Below are 26,359 nucleotides of genomic sequence, written 5' to 3'. Positions count from 1 at the left end.
CTTGGGGTGGCAAACCTCCAGGCTGCTGGCCTTCGGCAGTCTTAGGTCTGAGCTCGGGCAGACCAGCTGGAGCAGAGGACAGAGCCTCTCTCTCTCACACACGTTGCTCGAGGATGCAGGGCTCCCGTCAGCACGCTCCAGTGTGGTTATCACCCGCCCCCAAGTTCCCCTGCGTCCCTGTCTAAGTCCCAAGAAGCAATAAACAGTGGTGTCACCTGCCACATAGCTGCCGCCTGGTTCGGCCTGCCTGATTCTAAGCCAGAGTCAGAGACAGCGAGAGTCTGCCCAGCCACCTCCTCCGGGCAGATCTGCACTTCACTACCTGCCTGGCCACCCTTTTCCTTTGGCTTAGCCACGCCCCTGTGGCCATAGGGAGGGGTCATAATGACCCTTCCCTTGCAACCATATGAGTGGGGGTGGGAGGGAAGTTTCCCAAAGAAAGGGGGTGTCAGGCCCCAAACCCATTGGAACTCAAGTCTCCTGGCCAGCCTGCCAAAATTGTGTGTGATCAGTATTCTGAGACCTAGGACCAGGAGTGGAGAAGGGGGTCATAGGACTGCTCCAAGGATGGCACTGATTTCCAGCTCAGGAGGATGTCAGATTCTGTGCTTCAGGCTCTTAACTATGATGTTTCCTGTTTGGGTATCAGGTGCCTCAGTCTGGAACCCTGAAGCTGTCCCACCTGCGGGAAGGAACATACACCTTTCAGTTGACAGTGATGGACACTGCCGGACAGAGGAGCTCCGACAACATCTCAGTGACTGTGCTTCCCGTGGCCTTCTCCACAGGAGGTGAGAAGAAAGCCCTTCCCTCACATTCACGGTGGCCAACAGAGGCCAGGCTGTGGATGGAAGGGTGGTATTAAACTGGCATTTTAGGGGCTTCCCTGGCGTCCAGTGGTTGAGGCTTCATCTTCCAGGGCAGGGATTGCAAGTTCCATCCCTGGCCGGGGAGCTAAGATGCCCACATGCCTTGAGGGCAAAATACCAAAACACAGAACAGAAGCGAGGGCTTCCCTGGTGGCTCAGTGGTAAAGAATCCATCTGCCAATGCAGAGGACACAGGTTCTATCCCTGGTCCAGGAAGATTCCCACACACGGCGGAGCAACTAAATTGTACCCAGAAGCCACATCTACAGAGCACACGTGCAGCAACTACTGCAGCCTGCATGCCCCAGAGTACGTGCTCTGCAACAAGGGCGGCCACTGTGACGAGGAGCCCTCACACCAGAGCTAGAGAAAAAGCCCGAGCAGCATTGAAGACCCGGCCCAGTCAAAAATAAATAAATAAAATTATTTTTAAAAACCAGAAGCAATATTGTAACAAATTCAATAAAAGAAAAAAACTTTTAAAATGGTCCACATTTGAAAAAAAATTGCCATTTTATATCCTAGCTGGGCAATATAATGGGCCCTTCCATTTTATTTTTGGCTGTTGCTGAATGGGAAAATCTTCACTAAAAATATGATTACAAAACTAGGCTCCACTATATTTCATGTTAAGTGATACTGCTGGAGTAGGGCGGGAGTAGAGTGGAGCACTTTACACTCCAGGGGATGACAATAGGCTATGTGAGTCACAGGGCCTTAGAGATGCCCCATCTTTCCTTGACTCAGTTTCGTAAAAGACATCTGGGTTTCCCAGGAGAAGGTGGGGACCACCCTCGTATTTAAAGGAGGGTGGGCTAGTTGATACTATGTTCAAAGAATGCAGCTAAGAGGTAGACTTAAAACAAATTAAAACATATACATTGCACATGTCAATTTAAAAGGACTGATGAAAACTTTTCATGGACACTTTACACAGAAGCACAGATACATTGATAATATAGCTCGACGTATATATAATGGTTCCCACATTGTTGCTCACTGTAAACTCATTTCTCTCATTTATCTGTTTCTTGCTTTCCCAAACATCTACAGTTCTAAGATTAGCTCATTAAGTTAAAAAAAAATGTAAATGGAACTTGGTGGCACTAAAGCTATAGAGGTATTGCAGACATCGTGTGTGTGTCTAGAGTCCTGTCACTGTTGGGGAATACTTTCTCAGCATCTGCCGTGAATGGCAACTGCGTGCAAGGAGGCGAGCATGGGTGCTGAGTTCCACAGACCTGATCTCCAGCCCTGATTAGTGACCCTTCACTAACCCTGGCTCTAGCAAACTTGTAGCCTGCCTCCTATATCCTTGATTCCTCCATATTTGGATCACAATCAAGTGAGCAGTCGGGAGAAAGAATAAAATGATTGGATTTGCTTGTACTTTGGCTGACCTTGTCTTCCACCAAAGACAAGGGTCAGTGTGCATGTTAGAAATGAAGGAAGGAGACTTAAGAGTTCTAAGAACTCTGCCACCTTGGTAATTTGCCTTCCACAAAGATCCAGTGCTAACAAGATACAGATACTAGCAACATTCAAGATTAGGTCGGCTGGCTTTCCTTGTGGTCTGGCAGTTAAAAATCCACCTGCCAATGCAAGGGACACGGGTCTGATCCCTGGTCCAGGAAGGCTGCACATGCCTCAGAGTAACTAAGCCCTGCCATGTGCCACAACTACTGAAGCCCGCGTGCCCTAGAGCCCATGCTGGGCAACAAGAGAAGCCACCACAATGAGAAGCCCTCACACCCAACTGAAGAGTAGCCCCCCTTCTCTGTAACTAGAGAAAGACTGAGCACAGCAACAGAGACCTAGTGCAGCCCAAAATAAACAAGTAAATCTTAAAAAAATAATCAGGTTGGCTCACTCCTGTTCAACCATGGTTCGATTTGACCTGGAGGAAGGAAGGGTGGCTGCAAATAGTATCCCCCACTCCAGTCCAGTAGAGGATTGTGAGTCAGCAATGGAGAATGAGCCAGCCAGCATCCCAGTCCGTATTGGAGCAAGGCCTTGTTTGTGGATTTACTGCAGCTATACAGAAGAGCCAGTTACCTAGAACAAACCTGGCAATGCTGACTGTGCACTGGGGCAGGAAGTAGGGTAGGTGGCGAGTACAAAACAATGGCATCCAGTCCAGCTGAGGTCACAGCCAGTGGGGAGGTGCTGAGCTCGGAGGGCTGTGCTCCTGGGAACAGGGCTCCCCAGCCAGGGACCAAAGTGCTCCTGGGCAGCTGTCAGCCCTACAGAAATCAGCAAAGGGAGAAATGGCCTGAGCTGATGGAGGCAAAGGGCTGACATCAACCAGCTACTTGTTGCTTTGATTTATTTACCCTGGCCAGTCTTCTGGGCTCCCAAGGCAACTGGAGAGCAGCCAAGTTGCCAGTTGTACATTTCTGGCCTTTCTCAAGATGACAAAAGTGTGTTTGAAGCTGCAGAGGGTGATATGATTCACCTCTTTTTACTGAAAGGCCAGGCGGGTAAAATAGGCTTTATGTAGGGCTTCCCTGGTGGCTCAGATGGTTAAAAAAAAAAAAAATCTGACTGCAATGTGGGGGACCAGGGTTTGATCCCTGGGTTGGGAAGATCCCCTGGAGAAGGGAATGGCAACCCACTTGGGTCTTACTGCCAGGATAACCCCATGGACAGAGGAGCCAGGTGGGCTACAGCCCAGGGGAATCACAAAGAGTCTGACCCAACTGAGCAACTTTGAGAGATAGAGATCTTATGTATGTAACTTTATACAGAAAATAAAAAGAATTCTGTTGTGTTAACTGTCTTCTGGAATCACCCACTGGTTAGATTGGAATAACAAACTGAATTAAAGTTAATAAGACACCACATGCTGCTGCTGCTGCTGCTGCTGCTGCTGCTGCTGCTGCTGCTGCTGCTGTTTAGTCACTAAGTCGTATCTGACTCTGCAAACCCATGGATTGTAGCCCAGAACAGGCTCCTCTGTTCATGGGATTCTCCAGGCAAAAATACAGGAGTGGGTTGCCATTCCCTTCTCCAGGGGATCTTCCCGACCCACGGTTCAAACCTGAGTCTTTTGCATCGGCAGGTGGATTCTTTACCACCAAGTCACCTGGGAAGCTATAGGACACCACATAGAGACGCTGAAAATGAGAGATGGGGATTGAGAAGGCTGCTGTCCCCTTCATCGTATACATAGATCTTGCGGCTAGCTTGCTTTCTGGTAATCAAAGATGGCAAATTCTGTAGTAAACAGGCAAGCACATACCCTTGTTTCTATGATAACTTGGTTCAGATTTGGATATAGAGGCCACATATTTTCAAGCTTTGCAAAAAATAATCTAGTCAAAATGAATAAAAATCAAGCGATAATCTACTCAGAGAGCAAGCCAACAGACACTTCCAAGATAACCCAGTTATGTGGTCTCCATATAGAATCCCCCACAGACAGTCAAGACATTTTTTAAGATGTAAAAGAAAATATCAGAACTTATATTTGTATTCATTTTTAATCTTCTTTACATTTTCAGTCTATGTTATGACATGTATTAAACTAAAATATGTTGCTACGGTGGCACATGCATCTGATTTATAGATTGGAGATATAGATAGTCAAAAAAAGTCCGGAGACCACAGATCCAGAAATACACGGATAAATTGTTCATGTGGATCTGTCTCCGTAGTTACCAGGGAGTCAGGGGGCGCAGGTTTGATCCCTGGTCAGGTAGCTAAGATCCCACATACCTCGGGGCCAAAACACTAAAACAGAAAACAGAAACAATATTGTAAAAATTCAATAAAGACTTTAAAAATGGTACGCTTAAAAAAAAAAAACCGAGTATCTCTGATAAAATAGGGTCAGCCAGCCACGTGCTGTGCAGAGGGTGAACCCGTGTTCGGGGGCCTGCTGAGGATCTGATGGGTGAACAAATGAATGCAGAGAGAGTCACCTGAAGGAGGAAACTCAGAGCTGGATGGGGAAGCCCGCAGCTGCTGCTGCTCTGTTCCCACCTCTTTAGCACTGTTGGCTTGGAGAAGGACCCTAAGACGAAAAGCCCATGGTGATTGCTGAGAGTTCAGTCAGGAGGGTCAGGAAGGAACCCCCTAACCTTTCCAGAACCTACTGCTGCCGCACAGACTGTTAGGTGTTCCCTCATTACCTGCATCTCCTTACCCAAAGGCATTCCATCATACACACGGTCTCGGTTAATCCTGACACGGTGGAAGCCCTTTCCTTTCCTGCACTCCTGTGACTTGAGACTCGTTTACATACAGGATGCCCGAGTGTCTGCTCACGCTACCACTTCTTTTGTGATGATGGCTGTTGCATTGACATCACGTTGGCTTGCGACGGAGTGGAGCAGTGTCCTGACGGGTCTGATGAAGCTTTCTGTCAAAATCGTGAGTCACCTATATCACATTTGGGGGTAGAAGGGGTGTCTGTATTCTGACAGTAAAGGCACACTCGGCAGTGTTCTTTTTCTGCTGGTCAGTGTAAGTCCATGTGAACAAGCTATGCCTTAAATTCAATGGACATTTCCTGTAAATCTTTAATGCAAATTATAAGTGTCAAATTTTTGTATTATTTAACATTTTACGAGATAGCTTTCAATTTTCTAAGAGTCTTCCCCATCCTAAAAAGGCTGTTTAGCATACGCTTTTTAAAAAACTAAAATGAGTTAATGTTTTGTTTTGATAGATTTTTTAGAAAAGTTATGACATTAGGGTGTCACTAGGTCAGAGCTGTAAATCGGTCTTGTGAATCTGAGCAAACTAGGGGTGATAATGAAGGACAGGGAAGCCTGGCATACTGCAGCTCATGGGGACATAAGTCAGACATGATTTAGCAACTGAACAACAACAATGTGTACATAAACACCGCAAGAAAGGAAGACGGGCTGTGAAAAGTTGACTGAAGAACTGGAAGTACTTGAATGAAGAACTTGAGGAAGGGAGACTTATCTCAGAACTTTAGGCTGAAGTTTGTCTATTTCTTTATGAGAATTTTCAGAAAGCTAATTCTTAAAAGAGAACTGGTTACTTATTTGGAAACAAGAGCTAGTAGTTTGCTATGAGGCTCTGAAATATCTTAGATGATATGCTTTAAATCTGTTGCAAATGTTGTGGTTTTAGGTGAAGGTCAGGGGAGACACCTAACTGATAGCAGTTCTCTCACTCTCAGCGAGCGTTAACCGAAAGATGGTGACCCACACAACCACGGCACAGCCTAGAGCCACGGGACCAAGCACAGATGCAGGCCAGAGTGCGTCGCTAGAAAAGTCTGAGGAAGCTACCACCCCCAAACAGCCACCTGAATTATCAACCTCAGAGAAGAGTAATCATTCCACCTTTTGGGGACCAGAAAGTCGCATTCATCTTGAGATGCCAGGTAAGGACTTGAAGCCAGTTTTCTCAAAGAGTCTCATTTTCTATGACACTTGGCTCAAAGTAAGCTTCTATTTGAAGAGTGTTAAGGACATACCTTAAAAGAAAGGACAGACTTAAAGCAAATGATTTGGCGAAAAAGAAAAAAAACCTGATATTTTTGCTGATTATTTATAGCAAGGAACACCTATTAAATACATTCATACATATGTACATATAACGAGGAGATCAAACAAGTCAGTCCTAAAGGAAATCAACCCTGACTATTCATTGGAAGGACTGATGGTAAAGCTGAAGCTCCAATACTTTTGCCACCTGATGTGAAGAGCTGACTCCTTGGAAAAGACCCTGATGCTGGGAAAGATTGAGTGCAGGAGGAAAAGGGGACAACAGAGGATGAGATGGTTGAATGACATCACTGACTCAATAGACATGAGTTTGAGCAAACCTCGGGAGCTAACGAAGGACAGGGAATCCTGGCTTCCATTCATGAGGTTGCAAAGAATCGAACACGACTTAGCGATGGAATAATATACATACTCCAGAGGTATCAATACATTTATTGTTAATAAGGTGGAGTTTAAAAGTTTTAACACCTATGTTAAAGGAAACTAATGCCCTAAGTGCTAAATTTTAGGTTATTGTGAGGTGAAACAGTATAGCCCCTACATGTTTATGTAAATCCTCTTCACACTAAGCAAGTGAATGGAAAGAAAATAATGTGCTATGTTGAAAAAGTAGCATGTGCTAGCAATTCAGTTTCATGCCTCCAATTTAACTAAATCTATCATCTTTTTTTAAAAGATCGCTAATAATGTTTTAAAATACATTCATACTCCTAAAGCATTACAGGATTCTCTTAAAAATTTTTTTACACTTTTATATTTGAATAGTTATATGACATAGGAGAGAGAAATATAGATGATCACATTTCTGTATGCTTTTGTGAATGTCTTTCAGAACTCAAACTCTGCATACATTTTACCAAAACCTGTTCTTCTGTCATTGCTAAGTCATGTCTGATTCTTTTGTGACCCCATGGACTGTAGCCTGCCATGCTTTTTTGTCCATGGGATTTCCCAGGCATGAATATTGGAGTGGGTTGTCATTTCCTTCTCCAGGGGATCTTTCAAGCCCAGGGATCAAACCTGTGTCTCCTACATTGGCAGGCAGATTACGTACCACTGAGTCACCAAGGAAGCCCAGAAAGGGACAAACCAAGGACTGAGCTTCAAACTGAGGGCAGGGTTAACACCACAACTGACCAGAGTAGGTTGCATAGAGAAAAAAGTAAGTAGAAAAGGCCTTTGCGCACATGCGTGCTAAGTCACTTCAGTGGTATCCAACTCTTTGTGACCCTATGGACTGTAGCCCACCAGGCTCTTCTGTCCATGGGGTTTTCCAGGCAAGAATACTGGGTTGCCATGCCCTCCTCCAGGGGATCTTCCTGACCCAGGGATCAAACCAGTGTCTCTAACTTCTCCTGCATTGGCAGGTGGATTCTTTACCACTAGCACCACCTGGGAAGCCCGCAGCAAAGGCCTTTGTGTAAGGCAGATTGCATTATCTTTTAGCAGGTTGGCCAGGATCTGGACTAGAGGGTGTTGGGTGGGCTTGCTTCTGCTCCTGAGGGCCAAAGGCTGGCAATGCCAGCAGCTCAGTGGGGAGCACACTCCTGGCAGGGCTCCTGTCACCTGAGTGCCAAACAGCCCCCACACATCAGCTTTCCCAGCCATTTCCTTTATAACCTTCCCAAAGACCTGGTGACTGATGGAAAGACAGAAAGCACCCAGCACCTTGATCATCAGACCCCCTGTTAGTACACCCTTCACATTTAAGTAAGAAACAATATCAAGGGCCTGCCTGTCTCCTTTCTCTTCCACACTGGTCCATTATCTTTTCTCAATCAGACAAGAGGCCGAACTGCACAGACAAAATATTACCAAAATAGTCTCTCACTATTTCAGAAACTTCTTTATGAAACTATTTTGTTCATTATAGAAGATCCAGAAGATGCAAATAATGAAAACAGAAATAACTTAAAATACCACCCTTTTATTGACATTAACTTCTAATATTTCCTTCTAATCTACTTTGTAAATTTATCTACAAAGTTATCTACTTTGTAAATTTCAAAGTGCTTTGATACAAATATATCCACAAAATACCCTACAAAAGATTTTAAAAACAAAACAAAAAAAGCAAAACCTTGGTCATACCACAGATATCTTCGTTCCCCAAATAGGGATTGAACCCACAGCCTCTGCACTGGAAGGGCAGAATCTTAATAACTAAACCATTAGGCAAGTGCCCTTCAGAGACCTGCTTTATCTATTCCTTGCTGGTACTGCCACCTAATGGGAGAACTTTGTCACTTCATACAAGGCTTGGACTTTGTCTTAATCCATTTTCTCCATATGAAATATTTATATGGAGAAGAGAGCTACCTAAGGAGCAGAGTTGGGGCGGGGGAGCGGGGGGGAGCAGGTGTCTTTGGCAGCAGGGATGAAGCTGACCAACTGAACGAAGTTCTCAGAGGCCACAGCAGGTGAACTCCTGCTCCGTCACTTTCTTGGAGAGGCATGTGTGAATGTGAATGAATTAGCTGAAAACAGAGTGGAGACCCAAGGCCCTCCTTCCTGAGGTCCAGTCCCGGCTCTGTGTTTAGAACCCTGAGGACTTGCTTCATGTCTCTGAGCCTCAGTTTCCTCATTGGTTAATATGGGTTTCAGTGATAACCCCAAAGGCTCTGTCTAGCCTGGTGTCTGTTTCAGGGAAGAGAAATTACCGTAAACTCATGCAGGTCTCCATAAGCCCTAATGCATGCTAGATCCTGCTCTGTGATCCCAGTTCTGCCTCCTGTGGGAGCGGGGGATGGGGGACGGGTGGGGGTGGGGGAAGACAGCTTCAGAATCATTTTGCAAGTAATGCTCCAGGCTGCCACCATTGGTGAATGGGAGTTCACCCAATCTGAAATATATTTTTAGCTCTCCTTATTTGGGGGTTGGGGGGGCAGGGGTCATTCATCCCATGACTCAGCAGCACAGGGGATCTTTTTATCCAACCAGGGATGGAACCAGTGCCCCCTGCAGTGGAGTGCAAAGTCCTACCCACTGGACTACCAGGGAAGTCCCTGCATCTCTATTTTTTTCTTTTTAATAATAAACCTTTGACTTGGGCTGTGAAGGTGTAAAGAATGGAGTTTCATAGATGCAGCGAGATAATATCCAGTTATTATTTCTACTACATATTATTTTTCCTAATCACTAAAGTAAAATGTATTTACTGTAGAAAATTTGGAAAATACAGAAAAATATGAAGAAGTAAAATTATCTAGCAAAACTCACCACTAACAATTTGTTGCATTTTTTCCCAGTTCAGTTCAGTTCAGTCACTCGTGTTCGATTCTTTGCAACCCCATGGACTGCAGCATGCCAGGCTTCCCTGTCCATCACCAACTCTCAGAGCTTGCTCAGATTCATGTCCATTGAGTCTGTGATGCCATCCAACCATCTCATCCTCTATTATCCCCTTCTCCTCCAGACTTCAATCTTTCCCAGCATCAGGGTCTTTTCCAATGAGTCAATTCTTTGAATCAGGTGGCCTAAGTATTGGAGCTTCAGCTTCAGCATCAGTCCTTCCAATGAAAATTCACAACTGATTTCCTTTAGGATGGACTAGTTGGACCTCCTTGCAGTCCAAGGGACTCTCAAGAGTCTTCTCCAACACCACAGTTCAAAAGCATCAATTCTTCAGCGCTCAACTTTCTTTATAGTGCAACTCTCACATCCATACATGACCACTGGAAAAACCATAGCTTTGACTAGACTGACCTTTGTTGGCAAAGTAATGTCTCTCCTTTTTAATATTCTGTCTAGGTTGGTCATAGCTTTTCTTCCAAGGATCAAGGGTCTTTTAATTTCATGGCTTCAGTCAGCATCTGCAGTGATTTTGAGGCCCCCCCAAAATAAAGTTTCTCACTGTTTTCATTGTTTCCCCATCTATTTGCCATGAAGTGATGGGACCGGATGGCATGATACTGGTTGTTTAACGCTAAGTTTTAAGCCAGCTTTTTCACTCTCCTCTTTCACTTTCATCAAGAGGCTCTTTAATTTTTCTTTGCTTTTTGCCAGAAGGGTGGTGTCATCTGCATATCTGAGGTTATTGATTTATCCCAGCAGTCTTGATTCCAACTTGTGCTTTGTCCAGCCCGACATTTCACGTGATGTATTCTGTATATAAGTTAAATAAGCAGGGTGACAATATACAGACTTGACATACTCCTTTCCCTATTTGGAACCAGTCTGTTGTTCCATGTCCAGTTCTAACTGTTGCTTCTTGACCTGCATACAGATTTCTCAGGAGGCATGTCAGGTGGTCTGGTATTCCCATCTCTTGAAGAATTTTCCACAGTTTTTTGTGATCCACAACAAAATGTATATACAGACACATGTACATTTATTCACTTATAACAAAATTAGGATGTTATTTTACAAAATATTTTTCTCATGAATATTTTCATGTTATTAAATGTCCATCAAATTCACAAAATTATTACATCCAGGGTAGAAATTCCCTGGTGGTCCAGTGGTTAGGCACAAGTTCAGTCCCTGGTCTGGGTACTAAGACAGCCAAAATATTTTTTTTTTAAGTCCAGGGTAAAGAAAATGGGAAGAAAAGAACAGAGCCTTGAAAGTGTTAGAAAGGGCCTCCCACAATGTGTAGTTTCTGTTTGGGCAGCAGCCCCCATTTCCTTCCTCTTCCGTCACCCTGAACCACCAGACGGGAATCCACAGCCTCTGACTTCTGTGATTTGAAATTATGTTATACTCAGCATAATACAAATAGGTTTAAAAACGCATTGTTGAGGACTTTTCCTGGTGATGCCGTGGATAAGAATCCACCTGCCAGCGCAGGAGACATGGGTTCGATCCCTGTTCTGGAGAGATCCCACATGCTGCAGAGCAACTAAGCCTCTGAGCCACAGCCACTGAACCTACTCACCTTAAAGCCCAAGAGCCACAACTACTGAAGCACGCATGCCTAGAGCCTGTGCTCCACCACAAGAGAAGCCACTGCAGTGAGAAGCCCACACACCACAACAAAAAGCAGCCCCCACTCGCCACACCAGAGAAAGCCTGCACAAAGTGATGAGGACCCAACCCAGTCATTAAAAAAATTTTAATGCATCATGGTTTGTGACCTATACCAGTGTTTTACAAGGATCATCAGCTAGTACAGTAAATATAGACAAGCTGATTTTTCTGCTCCCTCCTTCCCACACAGGCTTGGGAGGATAAATAAGACTTAACTCACTGAAGACGTGCTAAAGAGATACGAAGATTAATACTAATGATGTAGTATAGAAAGTAATGAGATGAAGTTTTTTAATCTACCACATTGGCAAAGGTAAAAACATAATAATAATAATAATAATATTTATAAGTGTATAGAGAAGTATCTCACCTACTTTTGGTGGGATTCAAATTAGTACAGTCTTCCAGAGGGCAGTTTCTGAAGCCTTGTATGTATACCTTGATCCAGTTAGCCTGCTGTTAGGAATTTATGCCAAGCATGTTGCTAAGGATGAAGCTAAGGGTGTGGGCGAATATTCAGTCCCACCGGTGAACGCATGCTCTGTACTCTCAGAGCCGCAGCAGGGCTGGCATTTTCTCGTGACGCAGAGGCACAATGGCTGGATTGTTTCTGGGGTGGTTGCAGCTGTAAGGCCTGTTCTCTGTGTGGTCCAAGTAGTCTGTTAACAAGGCAGTCCTCTTGTGTGGACCCAGCTGAAGGAAAGACATCTGGTTTCCAGTTCTGCAGATTAGCTAGAAAAATGGTCGGGTATCCCCATTCACACTGAATCTGGGTTTTTTCTTTTTAATAATTAAATTTTTTATTCCATGCTGTAGCAACCTTTTTCCATTTGCTGACTACTCTAATAACTTTTTAATTGGAGAAGAATTGCTTTACAATATTCTGCTGGTTTCTGCCATACATCAACATAAATCAGCCGCAGGTACACATATGTCCCCTCCCTCCTGAGCCTCCCTCCTGACTCTGAATCTGGATTTCTTTTTTAAACTAGAATACATGTTCATCCCAGCAGGTTAGCCACATTTTTTAAGGATCCAGATTAAAGCATGGACTTAGGAGAATGCACAACTTCTGTATGGATGTGAGGGCGTTTGCCGGTACTTTCTTGAATTCCCTTGCTAAATATGCCAAAGCCTCGCTGTTAGACTTATCTCTGGAGGTAACGAGTGAGCAACTTCGATCTTTGGATTATCATGGAAAGTATTTTTTTCAGAGAGGACATTCTCACAAAGGATATTTAAAGGGTTTCTTTTCTTTTTTTTTTTTTTCACATGCCCCATATTTCATGTTTTCATTCTGAATAGCCTATTGTCTTCCTGCGTGGTGGTGGGAATCAATTGGATTCTCAAATGAATGGAAGATTTAGTTAAAGAAATGTACTTGTCACAAATGAAGATAATCAGATGGCTATTTCCACAAACTTATTTTGAAAGGAGTAGGTCCTCTTTCATTGACCTAACTTCTTTGGAAAATATCATCTAATGAGCTATAATCAGCAGATGCCTTTAAATATACTCAAGTATTCTGGTACATTCTTTGGCATTGCCTTTCTTTGGGATTGGAATGAAAACTGACCTTTTCCAGTTCTGTGGCCACTGCTGAGTTTTCCAATTTGCTGGCGTATTGAGTGCAGTAATTTGACAGCATCATCTTTTAGGATTTGAAATAGCTCAACTGGAATTCCATCACCTCCACTAGCTTTGTTTGTAGTGATACTTTCTAAGGCCCACTTGACTTCACATTCCAGGACGTCTGGCTCTAGGTGAATGATCACACCATCGTGGTTATCATGAAGATCTTTTTTGTATAGTTCTGTGTATTCTTGCCATCTCTTCTTAATATCTTCTGCTCCTGTTAGATCCCATCCCATTTCTGTCCTTTATTGTGCCCATCTTTGCATGAAATGTCCCCTTGGTATCTCTAATTTTCTTGAAGAGATCTCTAGTCTTTCCTATTCTATTATTTTCCTCTATTTCTTTGCACTTATCACTGAGGAAGGCTTTCTTATCTCTCCTGCTATTCTTCGGAACTCTGCATTCAAATGGGTATATCTTTCCTTTTCTCCTTTACCTTTTAAGTCTTTTCCTTTCTCAGCTGTTTGTAAGGCCTCCTTGGACAACCATTTTGCCTTTTTGAATTTCTTTTTCTTGGGGATGGTCTTGATCACTGCCTCCTGTACAATGTCATGAACCTCCATCCACAGTTCTTCAGGCACTCTGTTTATCAAGTCTAATCCCTTGAATCTATTTGTTAAAGAAAGGCAATAACAAAGAATGTTCAAACTACCTCACAATTGTACTCATCTCACTCCCTAGCAAAGTAATGCTTAAAATTCTCCAAGCCAGGCTTCAACAGTACATGAACTGTGAACTTCCAGATGTTCAAGCTGGATTTAAAAAAGGCAGAGGAACCAGAGATCAAATTGCCAACATGTGTTGGATCACTGAAAAAGCAAGAGAGTTCCAGAAAAACATCTACTTCTCCTTTATTTACTACCCCAAAGCCTTTGACTATGTGGATCACAACAAGCTACGGAAAATTCTTAAAGAGAAGGGAATACCAGACCACCTGACCTGCCTCCTGAGAAATCTGTATGCAGGTCAAGAAGCAACAGTTAGAATGGGACATGGAACAATAGACTCGTTCCAAATTGGGAAAAGAATACGTCAAAGCCATATATTGTCACCCTCCTTATTTAACTTTTATGCAGAGTACATCATGAGAAATGCTGGCTCAGTGAAGCACAGGCTGGAATCAAGATTGCCGGGAGAAATATCAATAACCTCAGATGTGCAAATGACACCGCTCTTATGGCAGAAAGTGAAGAAGAACTAAAGAGCCTCTTGATGAAAGTGAAAGAGGAGAGTGAAAAAGTTGGCTTAAAACTCAACATTCAGAAAACTAACATCATGACATCTGGTCCCAGTTCTGTTCAGTTCAATTCAGTTGCTCAGTTGTGTCCGACTCTTTTTGACCCCATGGACTACAACATGCCAGGCCTCCCTGACCATCACCAACTCCCGGAGTTTACCCAAACTCACGTCCATTGAGTTGGTGATTCCATCCAACCATCTCATCCTCTGTCGTCCCCTTCTCCTCCTGCCCTCAATCTTTCCCAGCATCAGGATCTTTTCCAATGAGTCAGCTCTTCGAATCAGGTGGCCATAGTATTGGAGTTTCAGCTTCAACATTATTCCTTCCAATGAACACTAAGGACTGATCTCCTTTAGGATGGACTGGTTGGATCTCCTTGCAATCCAAGGGACTCTCAAGAGTCTTCTCCAACACCACAGTTCAAAAGCATCAATTCTTCGGCACTCAGCTTTCTTTATAGTCCAACTCTCACATCCATACATGACCACTGGAAAAACCATAGCCTTGACTAGATGGACCTTTGTTGGCAAATTCATGTCCCTGGTTTTCAATATGCTGAAGAAGCTTTAAAGTTTTTTGTTTGCTTCTTCATAAAATTCCCCACATCAGCAGATCACTTCTGATTCATTTCCACTGAGCATTTTATTTTGCAAAAGTCTCACCTGAAATTACACTTCAGCATAAGGAAACTCCCAGAGAAGGCGATGGCACCCCACTCCAGTACTCTTGCCTGGAAAATCCCATGGACAGAGGAGCCTGGTAGGCTGCAGTCCATGGGGTCAAGAAGAGTCAGACACGACTGAGCGACTTCACTTTCACTTTTCACTTGCATGCATTGGAGAAGGAAATGGCAACCCACTCCAGTGTTCTTGCCTGAAGAATCCCAGGGATGGGGGAGCCTGGTGGGCTGCCGTCTATGGGGTCGCACAGAGTCAGACACGACTGAAGCGACTTAGCAGCAGCAGCAGCATGAGGGTAACCCCACTAACTCATTCATTATGATATTGTCAATATCATTAAGCACACAAGTGCTATGAATTCCTAGATGGCAGATAATAGAATGACACAGCCATGGCTCATCAGAACCTGAGATGGAAATTCTAAGATTTAATCTTCTATTACATTTGCTCTCAGGAGTATGTTATAACTGAATAGAACAGTTAAACAATGAACAAGCTATCATTAAGTCAGAAGTGCTGGTTTCCACCAACAAGCAGTTAGACACATCTGAGTTTGAATCTCAACCCTATGACTCACTGATTACTTGAATGAAGCCAGGTTAGGACTGAACCTCTCTGAAACAAGCCAGAAAAAAAAAAAAGCAGCAGAGCTATTAATGCCTGCCAAACAGCGTTGAGGTAAGAAAGTGAAGTGGCTTTGTGAGTGACTTATGTGTGCTCACTGTTGAGTTTCTAAAGAAAAAAATGTTTCTGGACTGTTTCTGCCTTCTGTGGTATAAAGTCCAACCCTAACCCTTGACTTTTCTAGCTGAGCTTTTTCCTTCCTTCTCTGGGTGGAGGGGTGGGGGTGGGGGTGGAGTGAGGGGTAAGTTCTGGAGTGGTGAGTTTGTTTCCCATCTCCGTCCAGTGGTTTTTCACTAACCTCACCTGTGCTGTATTCAGTTGGTCACATTGGTTATCTCATGTTTTAGTATCAAACATAGGCCTATGTTTATTGAAGAAATAAAGCCTGTAAGTCCTTTCTTTAAGCCCTTCCTTAATATATATATATAATATATAATATATTGATTAATATTAATATAAATATATATTAATATATATATGAGGCTGTATTTTCATGTCTATTTCCTGAAGTTTCTGATGCACCTTCAATATGTTTTATTTGTTTTCCACAGATGGTGGTTCCTCAGGGAAGAACAGAAAAGAGGAAAATTATATTTTTGAGTCAAAGAGCAATCGAGGAGGAGGGGAACACCCAGCCCCAGAAGCAGGTAAATGCTCACCTTGGAAATTCATTGCAGAGTCAGAACAATTGCAGAACCATGTATCCTGTAGCTGAGCTTATTAAGTGAATCTGCAAGAATTCATGACAAGAACAGGGCATAGGGGTTGGAAAAATTGTGTATTCTCATCTTCTATATCACACTTCATCTTGGGGATCTTGCACTAGTATCTTCACAGCTTTGGTCCTCAGCATTCTGTTCTCTGAGTTGACTGGAATGGGTGATCACTACAGTCCCTTTCCAGGGGTAACATTCTGTGAAATGAGTAGGTACTCAGGACACAGTGGTTAAGAACAGGCGCTGTAGGATCAGATGCCAAGGTTCAAAACCCCTGCTCCATCACTAACTCCATGACCGGTTATCTTCTCTCTCCACGTCTCAGTTTCCTCATTGGTCAGATGGGCGTAATAACTGTACCTGCCTCACGGGGCTGTTAGGGAGAATAGATAGGACATCACTATAGAGCTTTTAGCATATTGCTTGGCTCATGCAATAAGCCATATAAATGATGGCTATTACGACTGTTATTTGTGATCAACAAGGGCAGAGGTGTTAGAATATACTGTTCTCTCTCCAAGTGCTTCAGTGACAAGAGACGGAAGACACAGGAGTGGGAAAAGGGTGCAGGAGGTAGAGGGGATATTTGGTAAGTAGAAGAAGAATACTGTAATTTCACGGTTTGGGTTATTTTTAACTAGATAGGAAACACTTTCAACATAGTCCTGTAGAAAGTTAGATTTTGATCCTAAATCTCACAAACTAATCAGTAAAATAAAATTTAGGAGAACCAAATATTATTAAGCTACAGATCTAAACACTGAGAAAACTTTCTTTTTATCCTAGAAGTTGTCTCATAACACTGGTCACATATAATTTGTAAATAAAATCATTAAATAATACATAAATTTTTAGTAATAAATAAAATTTTAATAATAAAATAATCGAGATATCAAGTATCTAGATGCTGCCCAGTCTGCAGACCTAAGAGCCTGTTGGACTTCCCTGGTGGTCCAGTGGTTGAGAATCTGCCTACCAATGCAGGGGACGCCAGTTCGATCCCTGATCCGGGGAGATTCCACATGTTGTGGAACAATTAAGCCTGTGCGCCACAGCAAGAGAAGCCACCACAATGCGAAGCCAGCGCTGCGCAACCAGAGAGTAACTGCCTCTGCTCACAGCAGCAGAGACCCGGTGCTGCAGCCAAAAAAATAAATTAAAGGGGAAAAAAAGAGCCTGCCCCCTGCCGACAGACACAGAGAACGGGGCTCGCCCCTCGCCTCCATGGCCAGGTGTGTCCAGAGACCTTTGGTTCTAACTGCCCAGTGCCTGTCCTAATTGTTACATACCTGAGTGTCACTCCCACTCTTATGAACAGAATACCCAGTTCATGTACTTCACTCATTTCTGAGAAAACTAGCATGGTGTGTTTTAGAAGAGAATGTATGTGTGTGTGTGTGTGTGTGTGTGAAGTCTCTTCAGTCATGTCCAATTCTTTGAGACCCCATAGACTGTATCCTGCCAGGCCCCTCTGTCCATGGGATTCTCCAGGAGGAATATTGGAGTGGGTAACCATTCCCTTCCAGACCCAGGGACTGAACCCTCCTCTCCTGCATTGGCAGGCAGATTCTTTACTACTGAGCCACTTGGGAAGCTGTATCTGATTTTGGCAAACAGGAAATCCTCTTAGATTATATGCTGTTTTATGATTGCCATATCTCCCTCTGAGCCCCATTCTTCGGACTGGGGTCTTCAATCATAGCTCTCTTCTGAAGCCTAAACGCTGGTGTTCATCTTCAAGCAAGTCACATGTGTTTAGAAAGGCAGCCTGTAATCAATTTCCTTCCCTGAACAAGCAGAACTGGGGCTGGGTGTTGGGATCCAGTTTGTAAGAAATGGTTTTAGATTCCTAGGGTTGACCAAAGTCTCTTTTTTATCCAGTTCCTTTATAACCTATCCATCTTTGTGACTAGTACCAGAAGATGCAGGGAAACTGACACCTTCAGGGCCAAACTGAGCCCTTTCAGAACTTCTTTCCTCAGGGTCACCATTAGGAAACTGGAATGTATGCACCAGCTCGAGAGGCAAATTCTAGATGGTTGGTTTATCACAGACTTTTATCTTTTACAATTCTCTTTGGGAATACTGTGCATGTATGCTCAGTCGTGTCCAACTCTTTGCAACCCCATGGACTGTGGCCTCCTAGCCTCCTCTGTCCATGGGATTTTCCAGGTAAGAATACTGTAGTGGTTGCTATGTCCCTTTCCAGGGGATATTTCCGACCCAGGGATCAAACGCACGCCTCCAGCTTCACCTGCTTTGGCAGGCAGATTCTTTGCCGCTAAGCTACCTGGGAAGCCCTTGGGAATACTGGACTCACTCAAAACACTGTTTTGTATCAGGAGTCACTGATGCAACCTCTTCATCCCATCCTCCTGAACCCAGACAATTCCAGAATGTTCTTGAGAGTTTTCTTCAGGAGTTTTACCTAGGATTCCACAAATATACCAGAGGTTGAAATGCCATTACTGTCAGCTCCAGCTCCTCTTGTCTTGGAGAGGAGGCCAGCTATACCTGGGAATGATTTTAAGCTTAGAAAATCAAAGCTATCCCAGGTGGTGCTAGTGGTAAAGATCCTGTCTGTCAACGCAGGAGACACAGGAGACTCAAATTCGATCTCAGGGTCGAGAAGTCCCCTGGAGGAGGGCATGATAACCCACTCCCGTATTCTTGCCTGGAGAATCCCATGGACAGAGGAGCCTGGTGGGTTACAGTCCATGGGGCTGCAAGAGTCAGACACAACTTAGTGACTAAACCACCACCACCATCAGGAGTGAATGTTCTCAGTTACTTGCCCCCAGTACCTGTCAGTACCCACCCTCTCTTTTTTTTCTTGGCCCCACTGTGCTGTTTGTGGGATCTTTGTCCCCCAACCAGGGGTCAAAGCCATGTCCCCTGCATTGGGAGTGTGGAATCTTAATCACTGGACCACCAGGGAAGTCCCCCACCCTCTCTTCCTTCCCTCCAGTGCTAAAGGAAAAGATATCCTCTCTTGCCAAGGTCAGTATCCCCCTCTGACCTTGATGCAGCTCTTTATCACCTCGAATTTGTTTTTCCATTATTTATTAACTCGTCATGTTTATAATCTCCACTGGTTCATTCCCCTAGACACATTCAGCTCTCAAAATATGCAAGAAACAAAACAGCATCCCTCAGCCTTCACTCTCCCTGTAAATGAACTCCCAATTGCTAAGCTCAGTGGCCTCTCCAGGCCTCGCCTCACTTGACCTTTCCTTAGCATTCGATTCTGCTGACCACTGTCCTCTTGAAATAGCCTCGGCCCTCTGCTTCCAGGACTCCCTGCTCGGTTGGTTGCCAGCCATCCCTCTGACATGTCTCTTTCTATGCTTTCTGGTTCTCTTCTTTGTCTGCCCTCTTAAGTGTTGGCATCTACTAGAGCCTTGTTCCTGGCCCTCTTCTCTCTTCCCTTTCTCTCTGGAAGTCTCACCCAGTTTTGTAGCTGCAACCACCACCTTAATCCTAAAGGGTGCCACATATTTTTTAAAATTTTTATTATTTATCTTACTTTGGCTGTGCTGGGTCTTTGCTGCTGTGCTCGAGCTTTCTCTAGTTGTGGTGAGCAGGGACCCCTCTCTAGTTGCGGTGTGAAGGCTTCTCCTTGCAGTGGCTTCTCTTGTTGCAGAGCACAGGCTCCAGGAGACGTGGACTTCAGTAGTTGCAGCTCACAGGCTCAGCAGTTGTGGTGTATGGGCTTAGCTGCTCCATGACACGTGGAATCTTCCCAGGTCAGGGATCGAACCCACATCTCCCATATTTGGCAGGCTGATTCTTAACCACTGGACCACCAGAGAAGTCCCAGCCCTTCACATATTTAAGCCCAACTAATCAAAGAACCTAATGGAAAATTCTACCTGGATTGGCTGTAGGCATCTCAATATGAAACTGTCAAAAAATAATCTCCCTCGCCTACCCCAAACAAGCTCCACCACTCATCTAAATCGTGCAAGCAAAAGTCCTGGAATCAGATGCACGGGCCACTCCTTTTTATATCTGCACTTCATATATAATTCTACCATAGTAACTGTAATACTTTATTGTATCTTTTCATTTAAATGTCTCTCTTACCCAGACTTCAAGTCATTAGAAAATGATCTCATTTAACTTTTGAAGAAGTGGTATACATAGTGGTTCTGAAACTGTACTGTCTGTACCACTAACCATACTTAGTCAAGCCACTTAATCCTCAATAACTTAGTTCCCTCATTTGTAAAATGGGGATACAAATAGTACGAACTCATATGGTGGTTGTGAGAATTAAAGCCCTTCATGTATAAAGCACTCTTTACTGTCTTTGATTACCAGTGTCAGGCACATGGCTATTAATGCAAAATGAATGAATAAATAAATGAAAGAAAATATTATGAAGTCAGTTTATGCCATGGAGACTTTTGCTCTTCTAGTTCCAACAGTTGGCAAGGCCCCTGTAGCTAAAAATATTTCCGCCATACCATCTCCAAGCCTGGCCTGACTACAGAGCAGAGCAGACTAAGAATAGACGCTGCTGAGCTTGATAAGACAGACTGATCTGGGGTACACTCTGTCCCTTCTGGACTCCTGGACGGCTCTAAAAGATGCTTCTAGTCTAGGTGTCTAGGACCAACCCCACAGGGGGAAAAAACCCGTGAAGGAGAAGTAGAGATTATTTGCTTAAGTTTTTTTTTTTCTAAGTATTTATTTGGCTGCACCAGGTCTTGGTTGCAGCATGCATGATGTTTAGTTGCAACACCTGAACTCTTAGTTTCTTAGTTCCCTGCCCAGGGATTGAACCTGGACCCCCTGCATTGGGAGCGCAGCCCTTGCCACTAGACCACCAGGGAAGTCACTTCCTCAAGTTTTTAATAATGGTTCTACAGGCCGAGAGTAGGTTCTCTGGCTTTAGGAAATAAAAATGTCTTTAAGCCCTAACCAGAGCAAGGAATCAGGAGTTTGTCCATATTTATTTTAATGGAGAATGATCATGTATGAATCCATAAATGTAAGTTACAATGAATATATTTCCTATGGCTACAGTGTCTTTGCAGTTGTCTGTTTACAGGATGTCTATTAAAGTTGGATATACAGGTGTCTGACTGCAACATTTGTACCCGCTGATGGTATATGCATCTCATAGGAACTTGCCACACAGGTTGGCTTTAAGGAAGTCTGTGTTTGAGACCTAGACCTTCAGTTTACAAGCTGTGTGCTCTTAGGCCAATTACTTAATCTTTCTGTACCTCAGTTAATCTGCCAAACAGAGGTAGTACAAGTACCTACTTGTAGTATCAGCAGTACTTGTCGTAGTACAAGTACCTACTGAGTTGTTCAAGTTAAATAAAACAGTGCATGAACAGTGTTTATCATATAGTAGATTGTAGCTGTCATTGTTCTTAATCACTGACTCAACCTTGTTCATTTCTGGCCTTGCACAGGTGCAGTGCTACCTCTGGCCCTGGGTTTGGCTATCACTGCTTTGCTGCTTCTCATGGTTGCCTGTCGACTACGACTGGTAAAACAGAAACTTAAAAAAGCTCGTCCCATTACATCTGAGGAATCTGACTACCTCATAAATGGGATGTATCTATAATAAGTGGAATCTAAATAGCTGAGGGCCCTTGCTATGACATGTTTCACTCATAATTTATACATAGTTTGGGTTCTGATATTTATTACCTCTTCTGTTTTTAACTAAGCTAAGAAAACTACTGGAAACCCTGGAAGATTCTGCAAATATTCAACCTTTGTTTTTATTTATTTATTTTCCTTGGGAAGTATGTAACACATTTTGAAACTGAGGAGTCCATGTGATTAAAGACTTTAACTAAAGTCTGATTTATGTAAACTATCCCTAAAAATAGGAATTTGTAGTTAGCCAAGGCAGAAAATTCAGTGTCTCTAGAGGTGCCTGACAATGGCGGTATTAACACTTTGCTTCACAGAAGCCAGCCGTTGGCACTCCATAGCACCCCGCGTCCCTTGTCCTGTGGCCATCCCCTTCCTTTCAGGTTCCAGTGCTCTCCTTTCCCTTCTCCTCTTCAAAACCTGTTTCTGGGGATGGATCTCAAGTGAGCACACACCTTCAATGAGATGTTACCTGTGGCAGGAATATCTAAGCTATAAGCCTAATGATCAGGTCAATGAGGCCTCCGGGAAGGTAAATAGCAGTACTTTCCAATGGCTGACTGACATCATGTCACGTGGCTGCTTCATTTTCCCGAAGGACAGTAACTCAGACTTTGGATTACAAGCAGCTCTAACATGGTCATCAAGTGAGATAGGAAATCAAAGAAGCAGAGAACCTGGCAGGTCAAAAACTTAACAGACACTTAGCTGAGGGAAAAATGATCAAGGAGCATGTTTAGTTCTTTCTTGGATCTACTCAACGCTGCTCAATGGTCCAGAACATAGCAGCTCACTTATACAGTCACTGGTTTTCAACATTAGTGTTCAGGGAAGAAAAAAACCACATTCAAATGGAAAAACAACACTGAGTGGATCTCTGGGTACAGCTTTTGCAAAAATAAGACTCAGTGATTCATGAATAAATAATCAACTTAAGAATCGGTGATTCTTCCATTCAGTGGAGTGATGCAGTTTTCCCATTATTTATTTAATGCTCTAAAATGTTACAGTATGCAAACAGCTAATGCCAGGCTTATATATTCCCAGAGCATAAGGGAGTTTTGCACAAATTCATCTTTATAGAAAACCAGCAACTAGCTTAGTATCTTTTACCATTTAATCTGTAGGATTTTAAAGGCATATTATTTCCACCATTGCTTAATGCTGGGACAGTACACATTCTAGAAATTACTCTACTGAGGCGAATGTATAATGTGTTCTATTTATATAATAGTTTTGTTTTTTTTTTACCATAAGTGGTAAATCTTTTAAGATACTTGAAAACCCTCTAGAAAACTATGTTTAGACTGAACCTGATGTAGGTTGTTCCTTTAGCAAGGGACTTAATTTGGATCGGAGACATTTATTAAGAAATGGGTAGTTAGTGGTCGGAAAACAAAGAAATTAGTTATTTTTTATTTCCTGAGAAACTCGAGCATTTTGTTGAATTTTAGAGTTGAGCAAAGATTTAAATTTCTCCTTAAGGAGTTTAGAGAAATGACTGTATGTATGAACTTAAGATGTTTGTATTCTTTATGTGATGCTGTGCCATGTTTTTATATAGAAGGATGTCACCTACAGCCATATTCAATAAAATAAAAACTGTTGAGGCATGCATCTTTCAGCACATCTTTTATACATGAAGAAACTAAAACACAATTTAGTATTGCTATGGTGTTGAAATTCTTGATAAAAAGATGTCCCATATCTATGTGTACAATATTCTTTAATAAATTGTATTTTATTCTTAAGCCTTTTTTTTTTTTTACAACTTTTAATATAATACTAGCACAGATGGTCTCCAACTTGATATGTTGCTCGGACTTACCTTTTTCCTTTATGATGGTGCAAAAGTGATACATATTCAATAGAAACCGTACTTGAATTTTGAATTTTTCCTTTGGCTAGTGATACGCTGTATATCTTCTCTCATGACACTGGACAGTGGTAGCACAGGTCTTCCCCACGGCCCACCCCCAAGAAAATATCCTTTTTACTATTGATTGAAAACTGATACAGAAGTGTTATCATGGAAATTTTGCAGCCTCTTTGATCCGTAGCTAATTTCTAGCCAAAGTCCTGATAGGATAATCACCAACAAACCTAAATAAACAAATAGTGCTGGCAAAAGAAATTACTCAATGTGATGCAAGGCTGTAAGGGGCATAGTAATGTTCAAGGCGTGGGAATTCAAATAAACAGATGTCCTCAGCTGCCCTAGGTCCCTGGATCATTGCCTCTTGTATTAATACTTAAAGTATCCTCACTATTACCATCACCAGCTTGGATACTCCACCCAAGTGAGGATGAGTTCTTTAGACCCAGCAGCCCTAGAACTTCCTCTCATGTTAGGAAAGAAAAAGGGAAGGAAGTGAAGGGAAAGGGAAGAAAAGCAGCACAGGAAATGAGGGTGGGGGTGATGGGATGGGGAGAGAATGAGGAAAGGAAGCAGGCTTTCACCGCCCAGGAGAGCACTCTAGGAACCAAGGCAAGGGGGCATGGGAGAGTCCTACCCCAGACAACACAGGTCAGTTAGGAAAAAAGAGCCTGAAATGGGGAACCAACATGACTGCTGCAGCTGTGATACTGGAAGGATTACGCATAGGGAAATTATCAGGCTTTTTCCTCTTTATTATAATAAACACAAACTTCCTTGGGCCCCAAGGGCCAGCCAGTTCTCTTCAAGCAGGATTTCTTAGTGGCGCTCTATTTGGTCTCTTCCTTGAACAAAACATATGTAAATTAAAAGTTCATATAGTTAAAATTCATTCATCTTTACCCATTAATAAATGGTGCTTGCTTAAAATCCATTCCTCCTTATTCAACAGTTTTTAAAAATCTTTTGGGTTTTTTTTTTTTTGGCCACACGGCATTTGGGATTTCAGTTTCCTGACGGAGGATCAAAGCCCGGCTCCTGCAGTGGAAGCTTGGAGTCTTAACCACTAAACTCGCAAGGAAATTCCTAAACATTTTTTAATTCAAAAAGTGTGAAGTCCAAGAGCAAGGCTTGGCATAGCATGTGTCTTCACGAATCAGATGCCACTTATTTGTCTTATCAGATTTATAAATTGTCCCCTCAACCGACTACAGACTACACACCCCTTGAGAGTAAGGGCCTTTTTCTATCCCCAAGACCTAACAAAGAGACTTAACATAAATTGTTGATCATGGCTAGGAAGGATACAGATGAGTGAATAAGTTGAAGAATTAATTTAAAGTCCTTGAGAACATTTGACCTTTGAAGCTATCGCAAATGACAAGTCCTGGATCAAATGAGTTCATGGCCTCAGTCCAGAAGCAATACTAACCACAGCAAATTGAAGCCAGCGATGAACTCACAAGTTTTGGTCATCAACTAATGCAAGTTTCCTGTGCCTAAGACATTGCCCAAGAAGAGACACTAGTCAAAGATGTATGCACAATTTTTTAAAAGCTATTTTCAAAGAACTAATATTTTAGACTTTAACTTAAGAGGGGGAGGAAAGTTGCCTCAGCACCTCACTAAGGCTCTGCCTGCCAGAATCATACACACTTGCACACAGTAGAGGGAAGGGCTTTGCAGGAAGTGCCAGTCTTGATAGCTTCAAGAGCGTGCATTTCTTAAAGATTTCAGTCAGTTCAGTCGCTCAGTTGTGTCTGACTCTTTGCGACCCCATGAATCGCAGCACGCCAGGCCTCCCTGTCCAGCACCAACTTCCGGAGTTTCACTCAGACTCACGTCCATCGAGTCCGTGATGCCATCCAGCCATCTCATGCTCTGTCGTCCCCTTCTCCTCCCGCCCCCAGTCCTTCCCAGCATCAGAGTCTTTTCCAATGAGTCAACTCTTCGCATGAGGTGGCCAAAGTATTGGAGTTTCTGCTTTAGCATCATTCCTTCCAAAGAAATCCCAGGGTTGATCTCCTTCAGAATGGACTGGTTGGATCTCCTTGCAGTCCAAGGGACTCTCAAGAATCTTCTCCAACACCACAGTTCAAAAGCATCAATTCTTCAGCGCTCAGCTTTCTTCACAGACCAACTCTCACATCCATACATGACCACTGGAAAAACCATAGCCTTGACTAGACGGACTTTTGTCTTCAAGATTTAGAGCCCTTAAAAAAACTAATATTCTGCCATAAAATCAAAGATCTCAACATTTAAGCAAGATCCCAACGTGTTACTGACTTAAACTCATTTTACAATCATTATATTAATAAATCTATTTATAGGTCATAGATGGGTTTTGGTAAATTTATCCTTAACCTGTTCTTTCTTGACATCAAGTCAATTCATTCATTCATTCATTCAGCATATATGGTACATCTACAAGAGGCCCTGTGTTAGGCAAAGAAAAATAATAAATGAGGTGAAGTTCTTGTCCCCAAGAAACACAGTTACATTCCTCAAATGTGCAGTTAGATTAATGCTCTTAACTTACTCAGATCTCACAAAATGGAGCGTCAGAGAAACAACGTTTTCTCTGTGATCTTAGCATTCTGTACCTGGTGGACATATGGTTCTTCTATATTCAAACACCACCAA

At 43.0% G+C, this 26,359-nt stretch overlaps 1 protein-coding gene across 2 annotated transcripts in view; it reads left to right on the top strand.

The window, feature by feature from the left end:
- LRP11 (LDL receptor related protein 11) overlaps positions 1–22,287 on the top strand; it is a 50,443-nt gene extending 28,156 nt beyond the window's left edge. Inside the window, exons 3-7 of one of the 2 annotated variants that reach the window (XM_052645881.1) lie at positions 650–791; positions 5,118–5,243; positions 6,025–6,231; positions 16,054–16,149; positions 21,648–22,287. In XM_052645881.1, the coding sequence (XP_052501841.1) occupies positions 650–791; positions 5,118–5,243; positions 6,025–6,231; positions 16,054–16,149; positions 21,648–21,802 (726 nt within the window). In that variant the 3' untranslated portion in view covers positions 21,803–22,287. The remainder of the gene's footprint in view (positions 1–649; positions 792–5,117; positions 5,244–6,024; positions 6,232–16,053; positions 16,150–21,647) is intronic. The other variant, XM_052645882.1, reaches the window with a different exon arrangement.
- The last annotated feature ends 4,072 nt before the right edge of the window (positions 22,288–26,359 follow it).

This window comes from Budorcas taxicolor, chromosome 9 (assembly GCF_023091745.1).
Source record: "Budorcas taxicolor isolate Tak-1 chromosome 9, Takin1.1, whole genome shotgun sequence".
NCBI classification, from domain to species: Eukaryota; Metazoa; Chordata; class Mammalia; order Artiodactyla; family Bovidae; genus Budorcas; species Budorcas taxicolor.
Note: the sequence above shows the minus strand (reverse complement) of the source record. Positions and strands in the feature narration are given on the sequence as shown.